A 27,689-nucleotide genomic window follows, 5' to 3' on the forward strand; every position below is an offset into this window, starting at 1 on the left:
AAATAATCAAAAGAAATGTTGTGTGTATTACGCAGTACACCAGTAAAATCCACACACATCATCCCTTTTAAAACAGTAGATTACCTACAAATGATGTAGTTTACTGTAAACCACGTTTCTGATCGGACACATTCTTAATAAAGCATGCATAACATAAAGGACATTTTTATCAGATAAGTGCATTCGATTTTTATTTTTTATTGTGAATAAGCCGCCATTTGATTGTAATAATATATATATATCTGCAATGCAGTATAATTAGCTAGACGTATATTACTGTACATGTTGATTAAACTCATTACTGCTCCTAAGCAACGAGACGCGGGCATACGCAAGACAGGTGCGCATGCGTGTTCGTGACGTAATATGACGGAAGCGGTAAACGTGGCTCTGCAGTGGGATCGCAGTGTCGTGGCATGCATGTCATTAACACTGTAATAATGGGAATTAAATCAGATTAACAGTTACTACAGAGTCTGCCCACTCTTTGTGCCCGTGAGTGACTTGCAGCAATAAAACAACTTTTGCTGAAATGTATATCTTGATTACAGAGCACGACTCATCCTTATAATAGCAATTCATGCTGTTATCACGACCAACCATTTGTTATCATATCAGATCAAGTCTAAAGTTCTCGAAGTGATCATTTCTCTGGTTATGTTGATGCAAATAAATGCATTTTCGTGTTTGTTTATTTCTTAGTTACGGGTTGTATAGATTTAAACAGGTATTTATTCATCACAGGTCAAAGTACAACAGCTCACAATTCAGAGCAATAAAAGCTTTAAGTCATTGTGCACTACGGAGTCGTGAATGGAGGAAGAGCGACTTGATCAGGAGGTAAACTGCTTTTAAACTGGTATAATGTCCCATATTAAAGTTTACCGTGGTATACGATCGTATGTACTATGGTATACTAGGAGATGTGGTAAGACGTTGTATCATGATACAATCTAAAGCATATACAATAAGATGCCACGGATATGAAATGCAATTGTTGTTACCATGGTACAATATGTACATTTCAAAGATCTGTCGCGGATTTTACATTTTGTGCAAAGCAGGTAGAAAAGACCCGAAAAGACTCACAGCAGTAATTGCTGCCAAAGATGCTTCCACCAAGTACTGTCTTAGGAGGGTGAATATTTATGCAATCAGTACATGTTTTCTTTGCAGGTTTTGGTTGTGTAACGGGGATCATTGTGTGCATGAGCCACTATTTACTAGTAACATGCAACCTCCTTAATATAAGTGCTGATTCGAGTGTTGAATCTATATTTAACTTGGTTTACATTATGTGTTATTAATCACAATCAGGTTGCATACCTTTGCATGGCTGTGTATTCATTTAACTAAACTATTTAAGACGACTAAAAAGAATGAAACACATTTTATATAGGTAAAACATGTGCAGCCACTAAAGTATTGTTGTTTGTTCAAAATTAACTCATAGCATCAGAGTGCCCTGTGAAGTGACCACAAATCTAGATTTGTATCAGAATAAGATAGCTTTTTGATTAGCATATATCATTACACATTAGTTGCGTCATCTCCAGAAATACTAACAAACCCACAAACACCTGTAACAAACTGCCAAGACAACTAGTATTGCACCTTAGTCCTCCACTCCCCTAGCGGCGCTGTCAGCTCTTTGTGACGTAATATCTATGGTAGAGCGTGTTTTTGATGGTGCCTTTAAAACACTTCCCCAGTGCAAAGGCTGTCATTGCTTATTGGTTCCCGATTTATTGTGCTTGTATATGAGCCGGTAAAGTAAATATGAAGGATTGTTGACAATGGGAGACATGAGTATTACAATTACAATAAGTACGCACACCAAACATCTTAATTATGAGGTGCAAGTTTAAAGCTATACGCCATCACGTATCATGAGAGAAAGGTAAGTGTCAGTGGATATATTAAACCGAAATTTCAAATAAGCTGCGAGCTGAAGAATGTCGCCAAACTACCTCACTGTTTTCTGAAAATGCTGCAATGGTTTGATTTGTGTCTTTCTGTGCTGCTGTAGCTGCTTTCGTTTTGATGTATTTTTGTGAACCATACACCCTAAATGGCTGTTCTGATTTCAGGATTCTGCAGAGTGACAGTATGCTTAGACAATACACCATCTGCTAATAATCCATCATTAAATCAGTTAAAGCTATGACGTATGACATTATTTCTCTATAGTCATAAACTATTGTATAATGCTAAGTGATTGCTTGTGTGCATTGCAGATGTCACTGTTGTCAATTTAAGACTCTGTTCCACAAACCTGATGCCCTCATTAGCACACACTGATTAAGTGCCTTCGCTGATTGGAATGGTGTCCAAAAGCTATTTAAAATAAAATGAAAAGGAAGAAAAAAATGGACGGATCTGACAGGTATTTTTTACATTTCCCTGCAGATGCTAGTTTGGCTGTGAAAGATGGCTGACTTCTTGGCAGACCTCTGTCACACAGATCGTCTGGACCCCTTGCCACTGTGGAAGGATGGTACCGTCAGCCCCTGTTTTAACCAGCTGCTCCTCAATGCCCTGCCACATTCTGTCCTTGCGCTCTCCAGCGCCTGTTACCTGAGTATACCACGGTACGTCAGTTACTGTTGCTGTATATTTTACTTATTTTTTACACATATAAATGACTTAGAAAACTCTACACTTGATTACAGAATTATGATAATTGTAAAAGACTTATGGAGTCTATAGTTGTTTTTCCTTTCAAAACTATTAATATACTGTCACACAAAAAATTAAATCAATCTGTTAAATCCTTTTAAAATATGTAATGTTTTTTCCCCCCAGATCCAGGTTGTTCTTAGACTTCCAGTCATGTGGCTGGAGCTGCAGAGTGGCCATGGCAGTGCTCATGGTTTTGCTGTTCATTGCAGACCTGGCTGTGCTGCCCCTCTTGCACCAGCCATCTCTGTACCTGGACGTACTGGCCGATGGAATCGCCATCGTGGCCTGGGTTGTCCACTGTGGGGCACTGGTGGTCCTCCGGAGGTCTGCCTACAGGGTGTCCAGGGGCCCATTCACCCTACTGGTCCTGGCTGTCCTTCCGGCTGCTGCTCTCATCATCACCCTGGTGTCCTACTGTAGAGACAGCAGCTACCTGGACCTTGGGCAACCGCTCCGAGTCCTGCGCCTGGCCGTGGTGTCTGCCCAGCTCCTGCTGCTCCTGCTCTACGTGGTGGCGTTTGCCGTGCCCTGCCCACGAGAGGGCGGCATTATGTCTATCAACGACTCTGACGGGGCACCTCTGATCCCAGGGGACAGTTATCGCGGTCCGGACGGGCAGATTGTCGGGGAGGACGGGAGCAGCTGGGTCTCGCGGCTCTTCTACTTCTGGCTGAACCCGCTGATGACGGTCGGCCGTCGGGGGGATCTCGAGCGGCCCTCGGACATCTACCTCCTTCCCAGGAAGCTCCGCACCAAGGCCGTCCGGGAACACTTCGAGCGCTGCTGGGAGAGGTGCAGGCAGGAGCGAGCGGAGCAGCTAGAGGCTCCTCACAGAGGCAGGGCCCAGGACTCTGGGAGGAGTGTGCAGAACGGTACGTGGAGTCTGCCTGACCAAGACAGAGGCCACGGCAAGGAAGAGAGCCAGGACAGCCCTCAGGAGCCCCAGGTCAGGCTGCTGCGTGTCCTGCACACCGCCTTCGGGTTGAGGTTCTACCTGCTGGGGGTGCTGAAGCTGGCAGGGAACATGCTGGGTTTTGCCGGGCCACTCCTGCTGAACAGCCTGGTGGGCTTCATGGAGTCGGGGCAGGCACCCATGAGTCAGGGAGTGTGGTGCGCCCTGGGGCTCTTCGCCAGCACCTTCCTGTCTGCCATTCTGCGCAACATCTTCACCTTCGAGGTGTCCAAGGTGTCCCTCTCGGCCCGGGCTGCCGTCATCTCCGCCATCTACCGCAAGGCCCTGCGTGTCTCCGGCACCACCCTGGCCCGATTCACCCTGGGCGAGGTGGTCAACTTCATGAGCACCGACACCGACCGCCTGGTTAACTTCTTTGTCAGCTTCCACGAGGTGTGGAGCCTGCCCTTCCAGTTCGCCATCACGCTCTACCTCCTCTACCTGCAGGTAGGCGTGGCCTTCCTCGGGGGGCTGGCTCTGGCGCTGCTGCTGGTGCCGCTCAACAAGGTGATTGCCACCCGCATCATGGAGAACAACAAGCACCTGCTGAAGCACAAGGACAGCCGAGTGAAGGTAAGCTGATCTGATCCTGCATGTTGCCCTAATCTCGCTGTGTCCTGCAGGGAACTCAATATTCTGCAACCCTCAATCTGTGCTTCTTCGACGACCATGGCCAGATTTATTCCTGTAGGACAGGCATTCTAGACAGCTGCTTGTTTAATGTCAGAATCATTATTTTTCCCCATATCACTGTCTCCATTCCTGTAGCTGATGACCGAGATCCTATTCGGGATGCGGGTGATTAAGTTCTACACCTGGGAGAAACACTTTACGGAGAAGATCGCCGGCTGCCGGAAGCAGGAGCTCTCCCACCTCAAGACCATCAAATACCTGGACGCTGTGTGTGTGTACACCTGGGCAGCCCTTCCGGTCGTCATCTCCATCCTCACCTTCATCACGTATGTGCTGCTGGGCCACGAGCTCACGGCCGCCAAGGTGAGACTGTAAGATTGTTTGCTGTTGAGGGAGAGTGTGCAAGAAAAGACTTGCAATGATATAGGCACAGAACTTGTGAAAAGCAAGGATAACTACAACACCTTGCGTTTTAAATCATGATTATAGAAATGATGATGATGATGATGATCGTACCACCACACTGAGCCTTGGCCTGCTGTCTTACAGGTGTTCACTGCGCTAGCTCTGGTCGGCATGCTGATCATGCCCCTGAACAACTTCCCCTGGGTCTTAAACGGCACCATAGAGGCCAAGGTGTCCCTGGACCGAATCCAGCGTTTCCTGCGACTATCGGACCAGGATCTGAACACCTACTATAGCATGGGTAGAGAGAGAGAGAGAGAGAGAGGGAGAGAGGGAGAGAGGGAGAGAGATGGTGAAGTGTTCTGATGATATTCTCTTTGTTGCTCTGTGTTTTTGTGCAGTGGCCCCAGATGATCCCCTGACGACCCTCCAGATGAAGCAGTGCACCTTCTCCTGGCTGAGCCCGGACAGCGGGGACGCCCCTGTGCAGACCGACACGGGGGACGGCCCACAGGAGGGCAGTCTGCAGCTACGCAGCCTCAACCTCACTGTGAAGAAGGTCTGCACCCACCCCTCCATACAGACACACACACACACACACACAAAGCACTCGGAGATCAGAATAGGACAGTGAGAAACAGAAAAATAATCCTTTTCTTGCTCCTCAAGTCATGCCATACTTGTTCTGTCCACCAGGGGGCATTGATTGCGGTGGTGGGGAAGGTAGGATGTGGGAAGAGTTCCCTACTGGCAGCCATCACTGGAGAACTGAACAGGTAAACCGCTTCTAGGATGTCCAAGTTCTGGTCGTTTGTTTTTTTTCATGTAGTTTGAGATTGTCATCCATCGCTGCTCTTCTAATACCACTTGATCTGTCATCTGACGCTAGGTGTCACTGAGATTTAAACCCAGAAACGGATATGAGAATAAGGTTTAGTAGTCTTGCCTTCCCTCCTCCTCTGATGCTCCGTGTGCTGTGCCGTGTGCAGGTGCGGGGGGGCGGTGTACGTGCAGGGCAGAGAGCGGGGCTTCGGCCTGGCCGCCCAGGAGCCCTGGATCCAACACGCCACGGTCCGGGAAAACATCCTGTTCAACAAGGAGCACAGTGGGCGGCTGTACCAGGCGGTCATCGAGGCCTGTGCCCTCACTGACGACCTCAACGTGAGTTCGTCTTTCTCTCCAGTTACACAGATACATCATTAAAACCCAGGCTGATGTGAAAACCAAGACTTCTGCTCAACACTTTCACTAGTTTTTATAGTTTTACAACCTCGCTTTTCTTTTCTTCTTCTTCTAAGAATAGTTATTTGTCATGTTGTACATCGACAGCCTGGTTTATATGAGCTGATGTCTGTTCGCAGATCTTGCCATTTGGGGATCAGACGGAGGTAGGGGAGAATGGAGTGACACTGAGTGGAGGACAGAAAGCCCGTGTCGCCTTAGCCAGGGCTGTGTACATGGTGAGGTTTCTAACTCTGGGTGCTTGGGTGCTCCTAGTCCCTGAGCCTTATAAATCACAGTATTTTCATGAACATAGCGCAGATATTATTGCCTTCTTGTCTGATAGTTTCCTTTCATCACACAAGATCATAAAGTCAAATGTAATTCAATGAGATGAGGAGTAATGGACTTCCCTTACAACTGCATGTAGAAAAACTAATCTCTGTAACCCTTGCCCCACACACAACTTTCAAGGAAAAGGACATCTATCTCCTTGATGATCCCCTGGCTGCAGTTGATGCTGACGTGGCCAGCCACCTCATGGAGAAGTGCATCCTGGGAATCCTGAAGCACAAGACCAGAATTCTTTGCACCCACCGCATAGAGTTCCTGGACAAGGCCGATGTGGTGGTTCTGATGGATGATGGGAAGATTGTCAGAACAGGTGCAGCTTGCTCTAACAATACAATAAAGCCACTTCTGTTTCTGTTTTCCATGACATTTCTTTGTTCCAGTTTGAAGTTCTAGTAAGACTGTTCTACAAAATATCCAAAGTTTGTTTTATCTATCTCCTGACAGGCACTCCTGCAGAAATCCTGCCTTTGGTTGAAGCTGTTCCCAAAACCAGGAAGAATAACAGCAACATAAAGGAGAAAGGTATTTCAATAACAGGCAGAATGGTTATAATAACGCTGTGTTGTTTTGAATGAATGATCAGACATAAATTTGACACACACGGAGAGGGTTTATTCCTGGACTGGATTTATGAAACCTGAACACGTGTCATTGAGAGTGTAGAAAAATAACAACACCATATAAGGCTTTGTGCAGACCAAGCAATTTCTGACAGAACGGATTATGACATGCATTGCTACTTCTGCTTTTGATGTACAGGGTCAAAAAGTCACAAGATATTCAGGACCAAGGTCAGCGTATATCTGTCTTGCAGTTGGCATTGTGGTTTTAGTGTTGAGATGCAGATTCTACGCATTCTTGGGTTTTGGTACGCTGTGTACATAAGCGACTGGCTTCGAGGATGCTCTTGAGAGCGTTGGAGAGCACTTGCTGATGGGTCTGTTGTCCTGTCCCTGCAGACAGCGTGGAGGGCGAGCAGGGCGTGGAGCAGCCTGCAGACCAGGTCTGTGTGGCAGACAGCCTGGTGGCAGAGGAGCTAAAGCAGTCTGGGGTGGTGGCATTGCGGGTCTACAGGGCCTACTGGCTGGCTGTGGGCGGCTGCCTGGCCTTCTCCATCCTCTTCTCACTGCTGCTCATGCAAGGTACAGTCAACCCCGTCTGCTGGGCTCTCACCACATAAACGTGACTGATGGTTAAGTACTGGAAATGTTTCCTCAGTGCTTAGCTCCCGGGCCCTGGAGGGACAGCAGCCGTTGGGGGTGACAGGAGAGCCCTAGATCCTGCACATCTGGCTTGGGTTGTGTGCGGCTGGAAATGTCACCCCTGTTGAGGGCCAGTTTTGGGGTCACGGCACTGACTTGTTAATAACCGAAAGCGTAGCCCAAAAGTGCTCCCTATCATTGTCTATCAGTGCTTGAACCCTGGAGTGCAGCTCCAACACCTGCTCTTCTGTGTAGCGTGTTGTCTAGCAGCTGCTGTTCAACATGACTCCCCTTCCCCGCAGCCTCCAAGAACATCTCGGACTGGTGGCTCTCGCACTGGATATCTCAGCTGAAATCCACGGACAACGTCTCCCTCAGCGATCTCTCGCCTGTTGATGTCTCACCCCATTTACTACTCTTTTCACCTGGAGGACTGATGTGAGTTGTTTTCTTTTCGAATGCTGTTCAAAAGCTTGCCAGGGGTTTTGAGAAGATATTTTTGTGTTTCTATGTGTATCTTTACCTACAGCTGCACAAAATGGAAAACCTTAATCATGTTAGATTCTTTGTATGAATGCAAACCAGGAAGTGAATCTGGTACCGATGTTTTGGCTTGCAGGTCTCCGGTTACTCTTCTAGGCACAGATCCCAAAGCCAATAGCTCCTTCGATCTGAAATACTACCTGACTGTGTACGGCTCCATTGCTGCCGCCAACTCTCTCCTCACGGCGGTCAGAGCCTTCCTGTTCGCATACGGGGCCATCTGCGCTGCCACAGTCATCCACAACAGGTTGCTGGACAGGGTGCTGAAGGTACGGCTGGAATTAAGTTCTAAAAGACTTCTGATTTTGGGTTTGTCCTGTCATTGTTTTACTCCTGTTTCTCCCTGCCCTCCCACAATGCCTCTCTCTCTCTCTCTCTCTTCCACCTGCCCCCTCAGGCCACGGTGACGTTCTTCGACACCACCCCCCTGGGGCGCATCGTGAACCGCTTCTCCTCTGACCTGTACAGCGTGGACGACACCCTGCCCTTCATCCTCAACATCCTGCTGGCCAACGTGTTCGGCCTGCTGGGCATGCTGGTGGTGATGAGCTACGGGCTGCCCTGGATCCTGGTGGTGCTGCTCCCGCTGGCCGTGGTCTACTACATCATCCAGCGCTACTACCGGCACACGTCCCGCGAGCTCAAGCGCCTCTACAGCCTCACGCTCTCGCCCATCTACACCCACTTCTCGGAGACGCTCACGGGCCTCGGCACCATCCGCTCCAGCTGCGCCGCCCCCAGGTCCGCCCCCACTGTGGCAGCGTTGGCGGAGCGCCGCGTAGCCCGTCCCGCTCTGACGTAGCTCTGCTCCTCCCGCAGGTTCGAGGAGGAGAACGAGAGCCGCCTGGAGAGGAACCAGCGCTGTCTGTTCGCCAGCAACGCCGCCATGCAGTGGCTGGACATACGGCTGCAGCTGATCGGAGTCGCGGTGGTGACAGGCATAGCCGTGATCGCGGTCATCCAGCACCAGGCACGGTCTATAGACCCAGGTGGGCAGTGGAATCGGAGCTGGCTTTCATTCCAAAACAAAAAGAAGGTTTATAACACATCAGTGCCACCTGCTGTCTACTTCTTGGGTTGTCTTGGAAGTGCTTAATCACTCTTACTTAAAAAAAGGCACAATAACATTCACTTGATTGTTGCATATTGTTTTTGCATTTAGTGTATCCTCATTGTGTGTGTGTGTGTTTGCACAGGCTTGGTGGGGCTGTCTCTGTCCTATGCCTTGTCTGTCACCAACCTGCTCTCTGGGCTCATCTTCAGCTTCACTCAGACCGAGACCCAGATGGTGAGCGTGGAGCGGACGGAGGAGTACTCCAGTGACATCCCCATAGAGCCGCAAGCAGGGAGCCTGGAGGTAGGACGCCATGTGGCCCCTTTCCTCCTTTGTTGACTCTAGAGATGGTACAGATATTTCCTTTACACGTCGTGCGAAGACACCAAGTCACGTTGCGAGGTGTCCCCATCCCCCCCCCACAGGTCCCCCCAGCGTGGCCCGAGAGGGGGCAGATCGAGTTTCAGGAGGCGGTGCTGTTGTACAGGCCGGGACTGCCCAATGCCCTGGACGGGGTGAGCGTGGTCATCCGGCCCGGGGAGAAGGTGGGCATCGTGGGCCGGACGGGCTCGGGGAAGTCCACCATGTTCCTGGCACTGTTCCGCATGATGGAGCTGAGCGGCGGGCATATCGTCATCGACGGCGTCAACACCGGCCTGCTGGGCCTCGCGCAGCTCCGGTGAGACTCCATTTTATCGTGATTTTTATCATTATCGTAATTATTGTTATTGTTATTGTTATTCTTATCGTATTATCTGTCTGTGGCACTGATGGTAACCCTGTGGTCCCTCTGAAGGTCAAAGCTGGCCGTCATCCCTCAGGACCCCTTCCTATTCAGTGGCACAGTGAGTGAGAACCTGGACCCCTGTGGCCGGCACTCTGACCGCCTGCTGCTGAACGTGCTGGAGCAGTGCCACCTGGGAGAGGCTGTCGCCAGGATGGGTGGGTCACCGGTCCCCAAATTGGGAGAATTTAGATGCCTCTCAGTCTATTTCACCCCTTCTTTAGAAACATGCGAATGAAAACGGTGCATTAAACCCGGTTGTGTGTTGAAGCGCGCTCTCTGTGTTCACTCTGGTCTCTTGTCTGACAGGCGGGCTAGCGGCAGAGGTGGGGGAGCGAGGGAAGAGCTTCTCCTTGGGACAGCGCCAACTGCTGTGCCTGGCGAGAGCACTGCTGACACAAGCCAAGGTACCGGGGTCAAATCCCTGCCAGCGTACGGCGGCAGAACGGTGCCATCCCCTGTGGAGGGATTTCACACTTCATCTGAGTGTGACGGACCTTGTGGGGGAATAATAAGTATCTCGGTGCCATTGATGGTGTGACTCCATGGAATTGTGCTTTCTATAAATAGCCATAGAAGCACAGTTCAATAATTAATTACTCACTGCCAGAGAGGAGCTATAGTTAATGTTTTATTCGCGAAAATTAGAAATGTACATAAATCCAGAGAATGGTTACTGCTGTGAGCCATTCTCTCCGCTACTTTCAATATATGGTAAAGAAGTATGTGCGATACACATTCGCTCTCCTTCTCTGTACAATGTGAATATTTTTTTGAGAATCTCTGTCCTATCTTGGAGTTGTATTGATATTTGTTATGTTAAATGCAGATATTGTGTATCGATGAAGCTACAGCCAGTGTCGACCAGAAGACTGACAAGCTTCTTCAACAAACCATCCGGGAGAAATTTCGGGACCAGACCGTCCTCACCATCGCGCACAGGTGACTTGAAGTTGTCCTAGAGTTGCCCGGCGGTGGGAAGGGCTGGGCGTTGATTTGTGTTTAGAGTTATGTTCAAAGACGTTTTTATTTGAATTTGCTTTGTCATTGTGCTTTCCCCTGTAGAATCAACACTATCATGGACTCTGACAAGGTGCTGGTGATGCATGCTGGGAAGGCAGTGGAGTTCGACACCCCAGCCGTTCTCTGCCAGAGAGAGGAGTCGTTCTTCTACAAGCTGGTGCACGGCCGGGCGGACTGACAAGGCGGTGGCCCGGGCTTGGCGCTGTGGGAGACGGGCTGCCCACTGACGGTGGGCCCACACACCAGTAGGCAGCTGGAATATACTGACAGGCCAGTTTTCCCAGTCATACACTGATGACAGCTGAGGGACTGGGACGATACATGTTTATATTATTTAAATACGCAGAAACAGACTGTGAGTCTTATATAGTATTAAATACTCATTTACTTATCAGTTTCCCCAAATGACTGAATTTGATTGTCATTTTCCACACTTCTGCATTCAGCAACAGCTTGTTTCGATAGCATGTTTACATTCATAACCTGTTTAAAATTGCTGTTCCCAATGCAAATGTCTGGACCCAAATGCAATCCTGTTTAATATTTTGTGGATTCTAACAAGCAAGATAAGGTATTTAATATTATATATGAACCCTTAAGACACTCAGGCACACATGGTATTATTGTAAGCAGAGGTGTTGACACAAAACACTCTATCTGTATGCTTGAAAACATTCCTGTAGCTTTATTTTAGAAGATTAATGACATTTTGATAACTACACAGTGATGATTACCTGTGTAGCAGAGAAACATGGCCTTCTCTGCTGACAGGAAGACAAGCGATTCAGACTGCTCTTTAGTCTGTGCACACTTTTTACACACCCTGCTGTGTCATATCATAGCATAGCGTATCTTTTGCCATCGGCCCTGCCATCACCAGTAACAATATATAATAACACAAAAGTACTGAGCTCAATCATGTCATTCGTTATTTTAAAAGCGACTTTACTCCACCTCCACAGATAGGGTCTAGGGGCAGATTCTGCTCTTTTATTGTTTTACCTCTTCATTGTTCACTCGTAATTTGCATTATGAAGTATGCATCTGATTTTCATATTCCTCTTTGCATGCGGTTACGTGGGTTTTGTTTGAAAGAAAAATAATAATGCAAGTGGTCCTTCAGAAGGGCTTTCTTCGACAGATTAAAATGGCCCCCATTGAACATGACGAGCGACAGTAATTATTCTGCCGGATTTTAATTATGTTGTCACCCAAGGGCTCGTGAAGTACATCGAGTGCAATTTTGAGGAAAGGCGAGTCCGTCTCAAGCTGCGGAACCTGTCCTGACACATTCCCGGCATGCAAAAGAGACACACGGGAGATTGGCGGCAGTCGGGACCTTGACACCGCAGATGGGATGAGTGGCATCTTTCAAGTCTGTTTTCCATGTCATTGTTTCCGTGCCAGACTCGCGCCTTTACTGCAGGATGCGAGTGGGATAATCAGTCCGATAAAACAAGTGAATGCTAGAGGAGAAACCCTCTTGACAGACACTTTAGTCGTTTTCTCTGTACACATGATCAAAGATGAAGGATCACGCTGCAGCCGAGCTCGTCTGTGTTTTGTTCAGCGGAACATTTTAAAATCCAAACACTATCTCAGGGTAACAGAATAGTGCACTGTGTCGCTTTGTATCTGTAAAGAGATGACCTGATTTTTGTCAGGAACTAACAGGGTGTATTTAAACTGCACTTGTCATTGTATACATGTAAGTGTTCCTGCTGTAATTCTTTCTGTGTTGGCGTTTGTGGAGCTAGACCCTCATTGAAGAATTAAATCACTCTGATGATCTCTGGACTTATTTATTTATTCATCTGTTTATTTTTTGCCATCTTTTATCTGGGGGACGTTCCTCTTCCAGTGGTTCCCAGGGGATTGAATTGAGGAATGTGCTACAGGACCTTCCAGCAGGAAATATCGAATCCTATAGCAGTTTATTCCTGGGTTTGATATTGCCCCCACGACCAGATCAGGTGACGCCGGCAGAGCTCTGGTTTCGGACTGAAGGAAGTGCTCGGACTGAATGGGGTGGGGTGGGGCATCCAAGGAGAGTAGAGACGGTGCCCTAAAGCTCTTCCAGATAATCTCAGAGGCCAGTCAGTCCTGGCATCAGTATCCCAAGGTGGACTTTGTGTGCGGAGTCTGAGCAAAGCTTTGACCATGCTTCTCACAGACCACTGGGTGAGTCGGTTGTTTATCTCTGCAATACTGGCAATATGCTCGCTTCCAGGTGGGCTTTTTCCACATGGGTGTGTGTGTTTATTGCGTGGCGATTGACTGCAATGAGAATATACTGTACGGTGGCTGCCTTCTCAGATCTAGATTAACGCACCGCTGTTCGAGCGATGCAAGTCTGAATATATATTATATTGTTCGCTTCTGTATAAGTTTAGTGTTACACTATCTCTTCCTGATTTTGTGTCTGACTAATGCTGTCCGGTTGGCTGGCTGCTGGGGCTTGTTAACGCCGGGAACCTCGTTAATGCCCCCGTGTTGAAAACCTGACAGAGAAAACCTTTGATTGGGGCGATCTCTGCCCGAGCCAGGGTTGCATCAAACCCTGCACTTAGAGAAGCCCTCTACAGCACAATGGATAGAATTCACAGCTTTAATGCACACATTCAGTATAAAAAAATAGGACACATTTGCAGAACAGATCATGTGTACATTTCACAAATAAATTACAGGAATAAATGAAATGTACAACTCCAGACTGTGGGGGAGGTTAGTATGGGAACACGCTGCCCTGGACAGTCCGTCAGTCTCGGATTGAGACGAATTGCCAGCTGTAATCTGTTATCAGCGCTGAGAGAACCATACGACACGAAATCAATGCAGGACATTACAGTTAGCATGTGCATTTCCTGTAAAAAAAAAAAAAAAGAAGGAATACACAAAAGTACAAAATACATAATAAATAATTTAGGATCCCTGAGAGGATCATGTTCTTTACAAATGTGAAGGATGTCTTAATCAGATGGCTGTACAAAGTTTTTCCTTTTTCTTCTAGGAAGTGCTTTAGGGTTTGTAAACCATAATCTCTCCGTGGCCATTCGCAGGCCCTCGATTAAAAACGAGTGACAATGACACAACAGTTTCGTATCTATATCAATAAACGCCCTGCATATATTCAGTGCAGTCCAGACGATCAATCTTATTCAAGGAGCCGTTGCCTCAGATCAGGCACATCGCAGGTCCACCTTCTCAGGCTTCAGTTCATTGCAACTTGTCAAAATACTGGCAGCTAATCTGGAGACAGACTGAGGTTATACTGTTTTCTACAGAAATACAACACTCTTCCACCCTTTGTGGGTTTGTGAAAACGTAAAGCAATGCGTTCTCTTCTGAGTTGTGTCTTGCTGCACAGAAGCAGCTGGCCCTGAGAGGCTGACATCATTTAAGACGCGCCCTGCAGCTCCCTAGACGAGGCGCATCCTGAAGCCCGCCTCGGGATGGTCTCTGACTACAGGTGCCGACACAACAGCAACAGTCACAGTCACTCGCCGATCCTCTGCCGCGTCCGCCGTGGGCCCAGAGTGCAGGGCGGCCCCTCGGGCTACATGACCTCCGTGTTGAGTTTCTTCTTGAGGTCGGGGGGTGGGCTGTGCAGGATGCTGACCCTGCACTCCTCCTCGGCCGGGGTGGCGGTGGGCGGGCGGCGCTGGGAGGCGCAGCGGCAGCGGGAGCAGCGGTCCTTCCAGTGTCCCCTCCCCACCAGGACAGCGGTCAGCCCCACCACGGCCAGCGTCATGCCCCCGAACACCAGCAGCACGATGAGCTGCACCTCGGAGAGCGCCGCGCCTGGCCGCGTCACCACCTCCTTTACGGAGATCTTCAGCAGACGCTCACTGTTGCTGGGCGTGGTCCTGCGTCCCGGGAGGGAGTTGTTGCGCCAGGGGCCCGACGCGGTGAGGTCCGGGCGGGCCTGGGTGACCCTGGGGTGGCCCTCTGCCCAGGTGTTGTGTGTCCAGAGCTGCGTGTCGCAGGTTTTGCCGGAGTACCCCATGGGGCAGACGCAGTGGAAGTCGTTGACGCGGTCGTAGCAGCGGCCCCCGTTCAGGCAGGGGCTGCTGCTGCAGTCGTCGATGTTGACGGTGCAGAAGCGGCCCTCAAAGCCGGCCGGGCACTCGCAGGAGAAGCGGTTGATGCCATCGTGGCAGGTGGCGCCGTTGGCACAGGGCCGCATCAGGCAGTCGTCCACGTTCACCTGGCAGCTAGGGCCCACGAAGCCAGCCAGGCAGCGACAGGACAGCTCAGACGCGTAGCCGTTGTCGTCCGCGCAGGTCCCGCCGTTCTTGCAGGGAGACCTGAGAGACGGTGAGAAGGGCAGAGTGAGTAGGGGCTCACCTTATCCTTCAGGTTACCTAACTGCACAAGCTTCAGAGGACAAAAGGGCCTAATCTCAGCACATCTCAGGTGCTCAGCAAGACTCGGTGTTACTCGACTGCTCTCAAAGGCTGAAAACTGGCCCACGTGATTTCGCCGGGAGCCAGACTGCATCAGTTTGAATGCTATAAAAATGTCTGTTACATTCTGAACGCTGAACACCAAGAGTGATAAATATTCACACACTTTCCTGGGGTAATGTCCTCATTTTTAATCTATCCATTCTGACGGTTTGTGAGTGGTACAGACTAGGAGAACCATTCAGTACATGTGGGCAATGGCAGAGGGCAGTATAGCAGCACCCCTGGCCGGAGGATGGTGCTCACCTGGCTTTCTGGCAGGGCCCGGTCTTCAGCTCGCAGTGCTGCCCGTGGAACCCCTCTGGGCAGAAGCAGGAATAGTCTCCATTCTCATTGGCGATGCAGGTGGCTCCGTTCTGACAGGGCTGCTGATTGGTGCAGATGTAGATATCTAAGATAGAAGACGCTTCACTTTAACCTCCATTCTCTGGGCCTCACACCCATTCTCTTGGGAGACAGCGATCAGGTAGGAGACCGATCTTGGTAGCTGCTGCCTTTCTTTCCCTGAGCAGCAGTGTGGAGGCAGCAGGCACCCCACGCCAACAACACCTGCACCCTCGCTTACCTTTGTCACAGAAACGCCCGGCCCAGCCGCTTTCGCAGGTGCACTGCCAGGACTGGTGGCAGGAGCCGTGGACACAACCGGGCATCCTCACGCAGTCCTCACACTGTGGCCCCTCCCAGCCCGGGTCACACCTGCAACACAAACACACACATATCCCATCAGCCACTGCAAGATTTTGTTTTCCATCATTGTGCCGCATTATTTTTATTATCTGGGTTTGAAAACGTGACAGACCGTCTCAGAACAACCTTATTGCTGCAGTGATCCTTTTTCACCACCGCTCAAAAACAAACAGCGGCGCTCAAATCCCAGACAGCCCCATCTGCGTTCGTAGCACATCGCCTGTGGAGCCAGAGAGAGGCTCAGCAGGGACTCCGACTGGGATTCTCGGTGTATTAATTCAGAGCCACTGGCCCAAGTTAAACTCAGCGGTGGCAGAGCCAGCTGTTCGTCTCTCGTGTCCCGGGAGGCGGCGTCCTCGGCGGCAGCAGCCAAAGCAAAACGGAGACGCTCCATCACTCGCAGCAGCAGAACATCAATTAACAGACATTAACTCGGGCCTGTGGGTTTCCAGGGGCTGGAACACAAACTTTTACATCACCTGCTGCGACTACAGGCCCACTGCAAGTGATTATTGAATTTACTGCGGCATTAAAGAAACCCACAGGCAACAGGAAATTTGATCAGATTTGTGCTAATTAGCTAATTGATAGGCCACAGGAAATTATTTATAATCAGGGATCTGGTGACTCTTCTGAATGGCGCTGGCTATAGAGAAATGAAATTAGTTAATGACCACGAATGAAAGCTCAGAGCCTTCTTAAATTGGGGGCGTACTATTTCCAGCTTGCTGTTGACTTTTTTCAGTTTGGGATTTAGTTTGATCCCTCTCGATGGTTTGTAGTTCACTAGCAGAACCAAAAAAAAGCAGTTTAGGAGAGTAAATGCACCCGCTGAAAGGAAGTGGATTGAATAACCGGAGGCGGTGCGCACTTGTGTGTGACCCCGGAGCCATACCGATCTGATCTCTCTCACCTGCAAACGCCATTCTCGTCACAGCGGCCATGGCCCAGGTTACAGCGAGATTCGCAGTCTCCATCTGTACCAACAACACAGACAACAAGAGTCAGAGAAACAAACACCCTTCGCTTCACACAACACGTTAAGGGGACTCTGTCAGGACTAACACACGTTGAGTTTGATGGCAATGGAGCCAATTGTGTAAAAAAAAAAACCGCAGTCACTACTCTTTAAAGGTCAAGAGCGATTTTTACGGTCGCAAGTAAATGCCATTGGATTGTGGATGTTGGATAACTGTTGAGGCATGTTTTCTCCTATTGGCTGTGTAATGCTGGTTAATTGTTAAATGCTAGCTATTGCATTTGTGGGTTTTTCTTTTTTTCCCAGAGCTTTCAGAGAATTAAGATCCCTAATGGCTTTCTGTTCAATCTGAGATAACCCCTTTTCTTGGTTCTGTTAATTAAGCGGCAGATTAGATATATTCAGTCCCTGCTTTGTACAGTTATTATGAATGTGTCTATCACCAGTCTATTCCCTGTTCGTGTCTGTTCGTTTTTCTTTTTTTCTCCTAACTTTAACATAAACTTGTGTCAGGAATCTCTGTAAAGGTTTGTTTGCAAAAGGTGTGGGCCTACAGATGATGAAATGTCTCCATCAAACTCATATATAGCAGTAGCAATTCTGTGATTGGGATACTCGCTGTGAGGAGTTTTTAACTCAGTGTCCCTGAGACTGGAGAGGGTTCAGTGTGTTTGGACTGGGCTCCCAACCAAACATCTTGGCAGTGCATAGAGTATTAACTGGATTGGGGTTAAGTATTGAGGATTGAGGATTGGGCTAAATGATGCATGCTCATTTGGTGTTGATTGTTGTGGTATGAAAAGTTATTGATTGTGTTGTTGAAGAGTGTTTTATAGTGTTGCAGAGGATGATAACAACACAGATTGGATATAATGTGCATATAACTCCCTCCCTGAACTCCCTGTGTCTGTTGGTTTAAAACAACATTTCACGGGTAGAAGAAACTGCAGGGGATAGATTTATATGGTATTCTCTTCGCCATTAACATTGTTGGCTTTATTACAACAGGGACTTATGAAGTGGCATATTTAAAACAAAACAAACACCCATCCAATGTGATGAATTTCTAGAACGAAAAACTCCTTTTTATCAATGCTATTCTTGAGTTCAGTGGTTTCTGTCTTCTGATGACATTGCCCAACCTCTTTATGCGTCACGAATACAGGTATGTTGATCCAATTATGTTTTCAGTTTCAATGTACTGTCATGAAAAGGCTGTGAACAACTGCCAGCAGCCACGCACAATACCTGGCCACGATCCCTCTTTGAAGAGCTGCGAGGGGGAACATACAGACAATCAACCACAGGCTGAATTGAATAGTAAAGCGGGGCCCTGTGACCCTGCTGCCGGGGAGCAGATGTCGTGTGTGGCGGCGAACGCGCGGTGTTGTTTTCCACCGACACGCCTCCGAGGGATAGAGAGCCCCTGCTGAAATGGAGCAGCTGCTTAACACCGCGTTAGAGCTGAGTGCCGTCTGAGGACTTGTTTCGGAGTTGCTTAATTTGTCTTGACAAGCTGCCAAACAGCGGTAGCGCAGGCTGATTCATAGCCCGTCAAACCGTAGCAGCACTGTACCTCGCTTTTTATTTTGTAGGAATCGTGCCTGCAGGGCGATAGAAAGTGTCCGTTTAGCGGTGTTTATTGGCCATGCCGGTGGCCTGTCGTGCTCCACAGATACACTTTGTAAGCAGAGTTATATGAAAGGTATTGCATTGTATTGTATCTGAGGCAGTGCAATTTCTTTTTGGGCAGGGTATTTATTCAGTTTTTTTTCAGAGAGCCACAGAGATGTAGACCGCACCGTGCCGCAGAGGCCTGGTCCAGTCTCGCCAGGTGGCTGTGATGCGGGGCTGGGAAGTGCATCTCTGCAAGCGTGCGTGCGTGTGTGGACGGTGCGGAGGCGAGGAATGTGCGGTGATCATGTCGCCACCTGCTTGGGTTTTGCCCCGACAGTCCTGGAATTCAGTATTTCTTCCTGTTTCTGGCCTTGACAACAACAGCTTCCAGTTTTTTTTTGTTATCAGCTTTCACATTTTATCCGGTCAGGACTGCACAATAAAACTCAGCCTTGAGGCCTCGTCGCATTGTGTAGAAGACTGCAAACAAAGTGTATTCTTATGTTGGTGATACAAAGGATCCTGGCTGGCTGTGTGTATTTACGTAAATGACATTTATATTGTATAATACACCAAAAAAGGTGCATCAACTGGGGTGCTGTATTGAGGGTTCAGAAAATGTGTTGTTTGGCGATTCATTCAGTTGATTAATACTGTTAATTACACTAAACTAACATCAATGATATCGTTATATATGTGTACGATATTTATAAAGTATAACTTCACACTGCAGTGGAAGCCTAAATTGAGAATTGCAAACTCTAATCCGATCCCTATCTTAGCTCAAATCCCAGTCTCTCCGAACCCTAAATTAAGCGCAGTCCGAATGTGAGGACTCAGGAGAGAGATTGTGTTTAATGCTTTAAAACGTCGAAGCAACACTAGTGAAGTAAATTCCATCAATTTTGAGATATATGTACCTGAGAGGGTTTAGACATTTTTATTCATCGTTCAAATCTTTATGCTGCAAATCTCCCCTGCTTATGTGCAACACCGGTACAGTACAGCACCAAAGAATTTCACACTGCACCCCAGAGCGCTGGACAGCATTAGAGACTGAGAAAAGCGCTGGTTAAAAGTGCACTTCAGGCACAATCAATAATACTACACAAAAGCATGTTATAAAAAACATTAGGCTTTCAGGAGCATGCCTTTCATCTGGAATGCAGATCCACAGAAGCAGAACACAGTATCAGGTTCTGTGCCCTGGACGGTCCATAGGGGCTGAGGCTTTGATCGCAGTGTCCCTAGTGGTCAGGTTTTATTCGCAAGACTCAGAATTCTGCATGTCACTAATTTCCAGAAAAAGCAATAGCTTTACAATAAAGTGATGTTGATTTATATTGAACTCTTTTTGTGTCAGGAAAAGGTTTTCTCCAGAAAATAATTAAAACAAAAAACTGCAGAAAAGCTAATTGCAGTTACACATTTACCTGCCTCAGGCAAATAAATAGATCTCCAGACGTCTCAGGAGAAAGTGTGGGGTGCGGAGACTTTCCTCTGACACTACTACTAGTAATTTGGCTATTTAAAATGTATATATTGAATGAGTAAAGTAAAGAAGGAACTCCAGGGAATCTGGCCGATTGCTGTACTGTTCCTTCTCTTGATGAGACTCTGGGTGTCCCTCCAGAGAGACAACCTGGGGAAATCAGGCCACAGGATCAGGCCCTGCCAGACCCTCACAGAGATCACTCCCCCACCCCGACCCCCATGGCTCCTCCAGGATTCATGGTCCTTCAGTTAAATATAGCCCCGGTCGGGGGGGAGGGTGTGTATAGATTACAGCAGGATTATAAGCATTTATTCAGCTGCAATCAAAATGTAAAAAACCCAACAACACACAGATAAAACGCGAATAAACTCCCACGTTTGATTCAGCTGCTGCTTTGTGGCGGCTGGGTTGGGCTCTGAGCTGAAAAAGATTGGTCAGTGTCCCCCGCCCCCCATCCCCAGCCCAGCATCTTCCTCTCTCTCCCACCCTCCGCCTGGGGACCTCGCCCTCCTGCCGCGTGGCCTGTTTTCATGTTAAAACTAGAGGGATTTAATTCTATACCCTGCGCCCTGTGCCTGTGAAACTCTATCTCCCCAACCCAGCGCCACCCTGTGCCTGCGCCCTGGTGCCATGGATAAATGTGGTTTCGGTTTCCGCAGCCCTGATCCCTGGCAGCCGCGTCCTGGTGGCTGCTCCACGCGACGGGAAGTGGATGCACACGTGTCGTGTGTCTGTGCATGCGTGTCCGACCACAGGGAGGATACGGGTGGCGGCAGTGGTGGTGGGAGGAGGGTTGGGGTTAGGAGCCAAGATTGGGGGAGGACAGTTCTTGTACAAGCATGCTGTAACACGATCTCTATGAAATTAAGGATCATTAAATTTCATCATCGTCTCAGCTGCTTGCGCCGTTAAAACAATATTTAGCCAGGACAGCCAGGCTGTGATGCACACCGTCTCCCAGCCGTTGGACGCCTGTTCACAGGGAGCCCCGGTGTCTGTGTGTGTTTCGGTGTATGACCTGTGCGTGGTGCAAGAGTCATGACACACCGTTCTGCCGTAAGCTGAGAGGTGGCCATAGCGCACTTTTTCTTACCTTCCCCGGTACAGAGCGGAGTTAGCAACCAGCAGCTAAGGAGCAACACACTGAGACGCAGGCGGTGCAGCATCATCGCAGGAGCAGACAGCCAGGCACGCTCTTTCTGAAAGGAAGCGGAGACGGGTCTGGTTAGTGCTAAAGCCCGAGCTCAGGGATGTGGAAGGAGACCTACAGTTACTCAAACTCAAAGTTACCATTTTCACCACACAATACCATTTCGTAGCTAACCAAAAGTCGCAAGAATGGCCAGAACTATCTTGGCACCATGTCCATTTTAATTAGCTTCATTCACACAAAGTTCAGTGAGTGCTAATGGTCTAACTATGAAGCAACATCTTAAAACCAAATGACGTCCAGCACTTTGTAGGAGCCCTAACAGGACGAGAGGCCCGAGCCCTGAGCCATAGACTGGCTGTGCCGCCAGGATGCTGTACCTGCATTACCGTGTTGCTGCATCACTAGCAGACCTTGAAACTCGGCGTGCTTCTCAGCCAGAGCAAAGGGGATCAAACAGTGTAATCTAATCATGAGCAGAGGGCAGGACCGCAATTAATAATGAAGTGATGACATTATTATTTGATATGCACATTTACAACTACTACTTTACAAAGGTGATTCATCAGTTCATCACATTCTCCTTTGTACATTTGTTTTGGCTAATTTACACCATTAAATCTTTAATTGCGTTTGTTTTTCTTTCTTTTTCTCTGGCTCCCCCCACCCCCCTCTTGCTCTTTTGTTCTCTCTCTTTTGCAGCCACATTTGGCATAAGAAAGACATTATTATTTAATGTTCTGTCTGTGTGTTTTCATCAGCCAATGACCTCGTTTTGGTTCCGTTTTTTCAAGTTTTCCCTATCTGAAACCAGAACAACAACAGAAAATCAGGGATGCAGTGCCGCAGTGAGTCAATTTAAATCGGGTTTCTGTAGGATACATTGGTACACTACACATTAATCCTAAAGGTGCTTCTATCCCCAGAGAGCGCACGGGGGGCTGAGATCCTCTTATGTGTGTTGAATCCGTGTTTACTGGTGAGAGGCGCAGCGGGGGAGGGGGGTACCTTATTCCTCACGATGCTATATTACACTAATGTACCATTTCACTCTGCAGCACGCTGTGTGTATTTATATCCTACTACCCAGTAATCTTCCCTCGTTGTCCCGGAATTGAAGGAGTTGCCATTAAAATCCAGCTCCGAGGCAATAACCAGGCACACTACATGGGCTCTGAGGGCTGGCAATGAAAGTGACATCAGCAAAGACTTTGAACGTGTAACCCGAGAGCAGTTTAATTTAATATTTCTCCTGGGCCACATTACAGGGCCTCAGGTAACTGTCCCTTATTTCTTGGGAGCTCCTTCATCATCATCATCATCTTTTATTCCCGCCCTACTCACCCGTTTCTGTTGTATATTAATCACCTTTTAACGGGCCTCTAAAAATGCATATGGCCCGACGTCAAGAAAGATACTGCTGATAACAAAGTGAGGAACAATGGCTCTTTCTGTAATGTACATTTTGTGTATGCGAAGCTTCCTGTTACTCCAGCAGCAGTGTTAATTTGCCCTTCGTGTACATGTGAGAGTTGTAGAGTCACAGGTGCCAGGAAATAATGTGAATCAAGTATTGCAATTATTTCTTACCTAGTTTACTAGGTAAGAAATAATCAGATTGCTACAGAAATACACAGACGGCTTGGATTTCAAATTATTTTCTGCACGCCAACACGTTCTCCCTATTGCTTTAATGTAATGTCGTTAGAAAACTGCCAGGAAATAGCTGAGGTGTGAGGAGAATAGATTACAGTGATGGTACTGGCTGTGCGAATTCACTTTCACAACACAGTCTTGGCTCATTTCCACCAAGAAACACGGCAGCACATTTTTCTCTGGAGCAAAAATGATTTGAATGCTAACAGGAAAAGGTTTTGTCTTTTTTAACTATTTGCCAGGAGCTGCTGTGTTGATTTAAAGTCCTTTTAAGCAGGTTAAATGACTTTGACCAAGTCTCATTGTTTGAGCTTCCATTTAAACGATACATTAAGTAGGACTTACTTTAACATATTTATGTTCCAAAAACCTAGATGCACAATGAATAGTTATATGTAAAACACAAGGGCATGGACTAGTTATATGTACATACAGATCTTACGTGAAATACAGAAAACCAAAAGCTATTTGTATACATTAGGCTAAAATAATATAATTGGATTTCAAAACCTTTCCCAGAATATACTTTACACACTAAACCCTTATAAACCGCATAATTCAACTCCAGATTCCAAAGTGAATCATTTCCTTAACAATCAAATGCATCAAAACACAACGCGAGTGGTTATTCAACTTCAAGATGCCACCTTCCAGGGCAACCTGTAGAATGCTGCAGGACCCGAAATAAGCAGTTTCCGTCTTAGTGAACCTGCAGGCATGTTTTGAATTATTTCCTATGAATGACTAGTACTGCACATGTTAAAGCAAGGATAGGAATAGAAAGATCTACAAAGGAAACCAATAAAAAGCAGTTATGAAGGAAATTTAAGCTGGTAGGTATCCTCCTCTCTTTTGCAATATAATTTCTTTATTATAAAAGCTGAAATCACTTAAATCAGCTCCATCTGTCAACAAATTAGCCCCCCCCACCCCAATATCTATACAAATATGCCATTATCTGTGAATGAACACATTATTAGGCAGCTAAACCCACAGAAGACAGCATGAACGCAAGTCTGTGTGGAGCTGAGCTGAACAAATCTACCTGCGTCCAAGGTGTAGACGAATACCTGTCTGCTCTGCCCCTGCCCTGAGCCACACTAGCACACACCTGTGAGGTTGAAGGTCGGGGCTGGACACTGCCGGCAAAGAAGCAGGAATCCCCAGGTGAGTGGAAAAGCACACATGAGCTGGCAGTCGACTCCCCTCGCCGGTTTTGTTGATATAAAGCCCATTGAAGCTAAAGAGAAAGAATAAAGAGAGGCAGGGAGCCGCCTCCCCACTCCTCCACAACACAACCTGGCAAGGAGCTGCTCTTAAAGGGCCAGGCACCGTTTGGCGCTCGGCTCACAGCACAGTCGTGGCCGGGGCTGCTCTGAATAAACATTCTGCGCCGTTTTGTGTGGGAATGGTCTCCTGACGCAATGGAGGGGATATGCATGTAAACAGATATCCCCCTTCTATAGATAACCCAAGAAAAACACGACACCCCGGCAAACTGTGGGGAGGCTACCGAGCTGTGATAAATCAGGGCTGTGCAGACGTATGGGGAGTAATGAATGCATTCCGGTCAGTTCGTTTATGTGGAAGTGTGCCGGGTAACACATGTACAGATTCGCTGCTCGACACGCACGTCCTGTGTTGTCAGCGTGTGGCTGGAGACGCCGCTTCGTCGATGGGGATGTGAGCGCCGTTGCTGTAGCGACACATAAGAATCCTTGGATCGAAAGGCATTAAAATGCGGATTTCTCTCACATTCCTGAGCGGGGAAATGTGGAGGAGCGTAATTTACGGGGGATTATCTGAACAATATGAGGGCTGCATGGGCTGTACATGCATCTACACGTCTACCTGCACAGACCTGCGTTTTTCACAATGTGTAGGGTATTTGTGAGGCAGGCTGATTAAAATTGAATGTGGGACAGCTATGATGAGTGAGATTTGCTTGTGACCTCTTCTTGAACCAGACCTGCCACAAGAAAAACAACAGCCCACTTGTGCACAAGCCTGGTGGTTGTACACACTGTTGTTGGAGGGGTGAAAACAGCGTCTCATTGTCAGCCCTGTGTTACAGGACGTCCTGGCTTCTCCACGGCTCTGTACCTCAATGTCAAGAGTTGCATTTGGGGGTTGTTTAATGAGCAAATTCACTGTCCAGAAAGCAAATCTTAAAGTCAAGAAATTAAACTCTGTAGTGCCTCCCTTTGAATTTCACTTTGTATGTTCAGAGCATGACAGTTAAATTTCATATGATCACTCTGTCACTTTTAACAGTGAATGGTATAAAACAGGAGCGATTCTGTTTTATTTTGACAGAAATATATTATGCTTGGCCTCTCAAATCTGCTGATCAATGCAAACATATCCTACTCGTACTAAGATGGAATAAGAAGCTTCATGAAGACAAAACAATACAGGAGGCCATTTAGATAACTGGACAGGACAGACCTGCTGTCTTACAGCATTTGTTTTAAAGAGGAGATGTGCTGCGGCTGTAATGATGGGATTGTTCAAATTTTTCCAGAGCAACTGCCCTCCAGACAACTGTTGCACTGCGTGAAATCCTCTGTCACACCGATACGTCTGTGAGTTGCAGCAAGGAAACAAGGCGCAAATGTACCAGCAAAAGAAAAGTCTGACGGTCTCCTTCCTCTTTTTCAAGCGATATTATTTACGTAACAAGCAAACACTTCCACAATGGTGGCTTTGATACCAGGTCAATAAATCCCTCAACTTCAAGGGACAAAGCACTTCCCTAGAACCGGGAACTTCACAGTCAAAGAAAGCTGAAGGAAAATACGTCTGTGTCCTGTGTTTGGCCTTTTCTTTATTCAATAGACGTGTGTCCATAGAGTAAAACAAAGTGCGCTCCCCTGGGTTTATATTCCTGGATGTTATTCTAGAAAGTGCCCTGTTTTCACAACATGGTGGAGAATAAATCTCTCCTCGTTCTCACAGTTACAATAATAGCTCTCTGATCATTCGCAGAGCAGCACGAGTTCCCCCACTCCGGCGAGAGCTGTGGTTCTGATGTGGGGGCTGCACTTGGCACAGATGTGTCATCCATTAGTGAAGTCGACACATCTGTGCTCATCACACTGACGAAGAAGAACAAAAATGATACTACGACAGGCTGGTGTATGGTAAAGCTGAAGGGGGTAGCCTGGAACAAGTTATGGCAGGAGATCCAGGGTTTCAATTATTTCCTATTGAATTCCAATGGTGCATTAGTCCACGTTTATTTACAACCATTCTTTCATACGAACAACCACTCCTTGTAAAAAAAAAAAAAAAAAGTGCATAATTCATACGTCCACAGTCACTGCCACAGGATGTTTTTAGTATGAGTCAACACTGCGCACACACCGCGCACACTTTATAGTAAGCCGACTGACTCTTTGTTTCCCAAATCCTTGTGTTATGCTCATTTTAGTATTGGTTTGTGAACCAATACAATACAGAAACACCAACATTTCTTGTTTTTGAATTTAAACTCACTGAATACATCAATAAAATGAAAACGGTGGAGGAACTTGTCAGTGGGGTCCAGCTTATGTAAGAACGCCAACGCGGAGGAGTCTTCTACCCAGAGAGCGCGTTGAGCGTCTGCGATCGCCTGACCCTGAGGTGTTTACAGAGAACCCACTGTCACCATAGCAACGCACAACCGCACCGCACAGATCACGGCGAAGACGGGCTGAGGGTGCGGGGGCTCGGGGGCCACTCGGCTGCGGGGAGGATGTTCTGATCGAGCCAGTGGACGTTTCAATAGATGCCGCGGGGTCATACGACACACTCGCTCTTCCTGAGGGGCCGCACCACGCCACACGGGGCTAAACTGCCAGCATCTTCACAGCTGCCACCCCCCCCCCCCCGAGCTGCTGTCAGCTACCGTGCACTGTTTTCTCCGTCTGTATGACTGCCTTTTCACGTGTATCTTGAGTGCAAGCACAGCAGACCAGCTTTAATATGCAGAGAGGCTGGTGGTAAACTGAATCAGCGCCACGTCAGCATCTGACCGTAACGTATCTCTCCGAGTTGCCATCCGAGAGAGGAATACGTCTTGTTGTTTAATGCTGATTAATCCCTGAACCCATTCTGTGTTTGGTGTGTGTGAGAGAATCACCGCCACTCCCCGGTATCGACTGCAGCCGGGCTTGGGACCCTGCTATTGCGAATCTCTCAAAGTGGATGAAGAGTTTTTTTTTTTTCTTTTGTGAGCTGGCAATGTGTATTGATGCAAATGTATTGTCAGTCTTTTAATTGTTTTATTCAGTCTGACTCCTCATGAATGGCTGCCATGCTGTGTTAGGCATTTATCTAACAGAGATGCACTGAGAATAAGTCACCAGGCTTGTCAACAAAGGCCACCAGGGAGAGTGATCCCGCCATTAGTCCCCACACCTGTTCTCTCAGGGCCACTGCAACAGTAGCAGCAGTATCCTATGGCCTACCTTCTGATCCCAGCCATTACCGTAAAAGGGCCAGTGAGAGTGGATCGTGAGAGATGATATCTTTTTATTAGGGAGTGACGGCATTTAAAAGGGTGATTTACTCTCTGTCCCCGCCTCCCCTATTTCAAATGCGATGGTGACCTCGGTGATCAGTTTGCACCCAACCTGTTGGCCTTAATCATGGCAAACGGCCTTGATACACAACAGCAGCCTGCAGCCACCCGATGACACACGACCGCCACGCTGTTACCCATTCAAGGGCATTTTATTGTCGTGAGCTCCCGCTCCCAGGCGGAGGCGTGCTCCAGCCGAGAAGCAGACGAATACAAAGA

The 27,689-nt window shown here is 47.9% G+C and overlaps 2 protein-coding genes across 4 annotated transcripts; one reads left to right on the forward strand and one right to left on the reverse strand.

Annotated features, from left to right (window-relative positions):
• The first annotated feature begins 373 nt into the window (after positions 1-373).
• On the forward strand, positions 374-12,644 carry abcc10 (ATP-binding cassette, sub-family C (CFTR/MRP), member 10). 3 transcript variants are annotated; one of them, XR_010805398.1, is made up of 23 exons: positions 1,730-1,900; positions 2,410-2,591; positions 2,806-4,207; positions 4,403-4,630; positions 4,817-4,973; positions 5,074-5,231; positions 5,369-5,448; positions 5,662-5,833; positions 6,034-6,132; positions 6,368-6,557; positions 6,692-6,769; positions 7,207-7,389; positions 7,752-7,887; positions 8,069-8,261; positions 8,390-8,733; positions 8,812-8,981; positions 9,189-9,349; positions 9,472-9,725; positions 9,843-9,988; positions 10,140-10,237; positions 10,660-10,772; positions 10,896-11,082; positions 12,070-12,644. XR_010805398.1 is itself a non-coding variant. In XM_066697178.1 (22 exons), the coding sequence occupies exons 2-22, from the start codon at positions 2,431-2,433 to the stop codon at positions 11,029-11,031; spliced, it is 4,659 nt and encodes a 1,552-aa protein (XP_066553275.1). In that variant the 5' UTR covers positions 374-840; positions 2,410-2,430; the 3' UTR covers positions 11,032-12,644. The 3 variants fall into 3 exon arrangements, 2 of the variants coding, with proteins under 2 accessions (XP_066553275.1, XP_066553274.1); XM_066697178.1 differs by lacking the exon at positions 1,730-1,900 and adding an exon at positions 374-840 and having other exon boundaries at positions 10,896-12,644; XM_066697177.1 differs by having other exon boundaries at positions 10,896-12,644.
• An 803-nt stretch (positions 12,645-13,447) lies between these two features.
• Positions 13,448-24,277, reverse strand: dlk2 (delta-like 2 homolog (Drosophila)). Its single transcript, XM_066697179.1, has 6 exons — positions 24,015-24,277; positions 21,191-21,296; positions 16,920-16,983; positions 15,885-16,015; positions 15,566-15,710; positions 13,448-15,160 (listed from the first exon to the last, which is right to left on the reverse strand). Exons 2-6 carry the CDS (start codon positions 21,264-21,266, stop codon positions 14,410-14,412), a joined length of 1,167 nt encoding a protein of 388 aa, XP_066553276.1. The 5' UTR covers positions 21,267-21,296; positions 24,015-24,277; the 3' UTR covers positions 13,448-14,409.
• Positions 24,278-27,689: the final 3,412 nt, after the last annotated feature.

The sequence above is a fragment of the Amia ocellicauda genome, chromosome 23 (genome assembly GCF_036373705.1).
Source record: "Amia ocellicauda isolate fAmiCal2 chromosome 23, fAmiCal2.hap1, whole genome shotgun sequence".
NCBI classification, from domain to species: domain Eukaryota; kingdom Metazoa; phylum Chordata; class Actinopteri; order Amiiformes; family Amiidae; genus Amia; species Amia ocellicauda.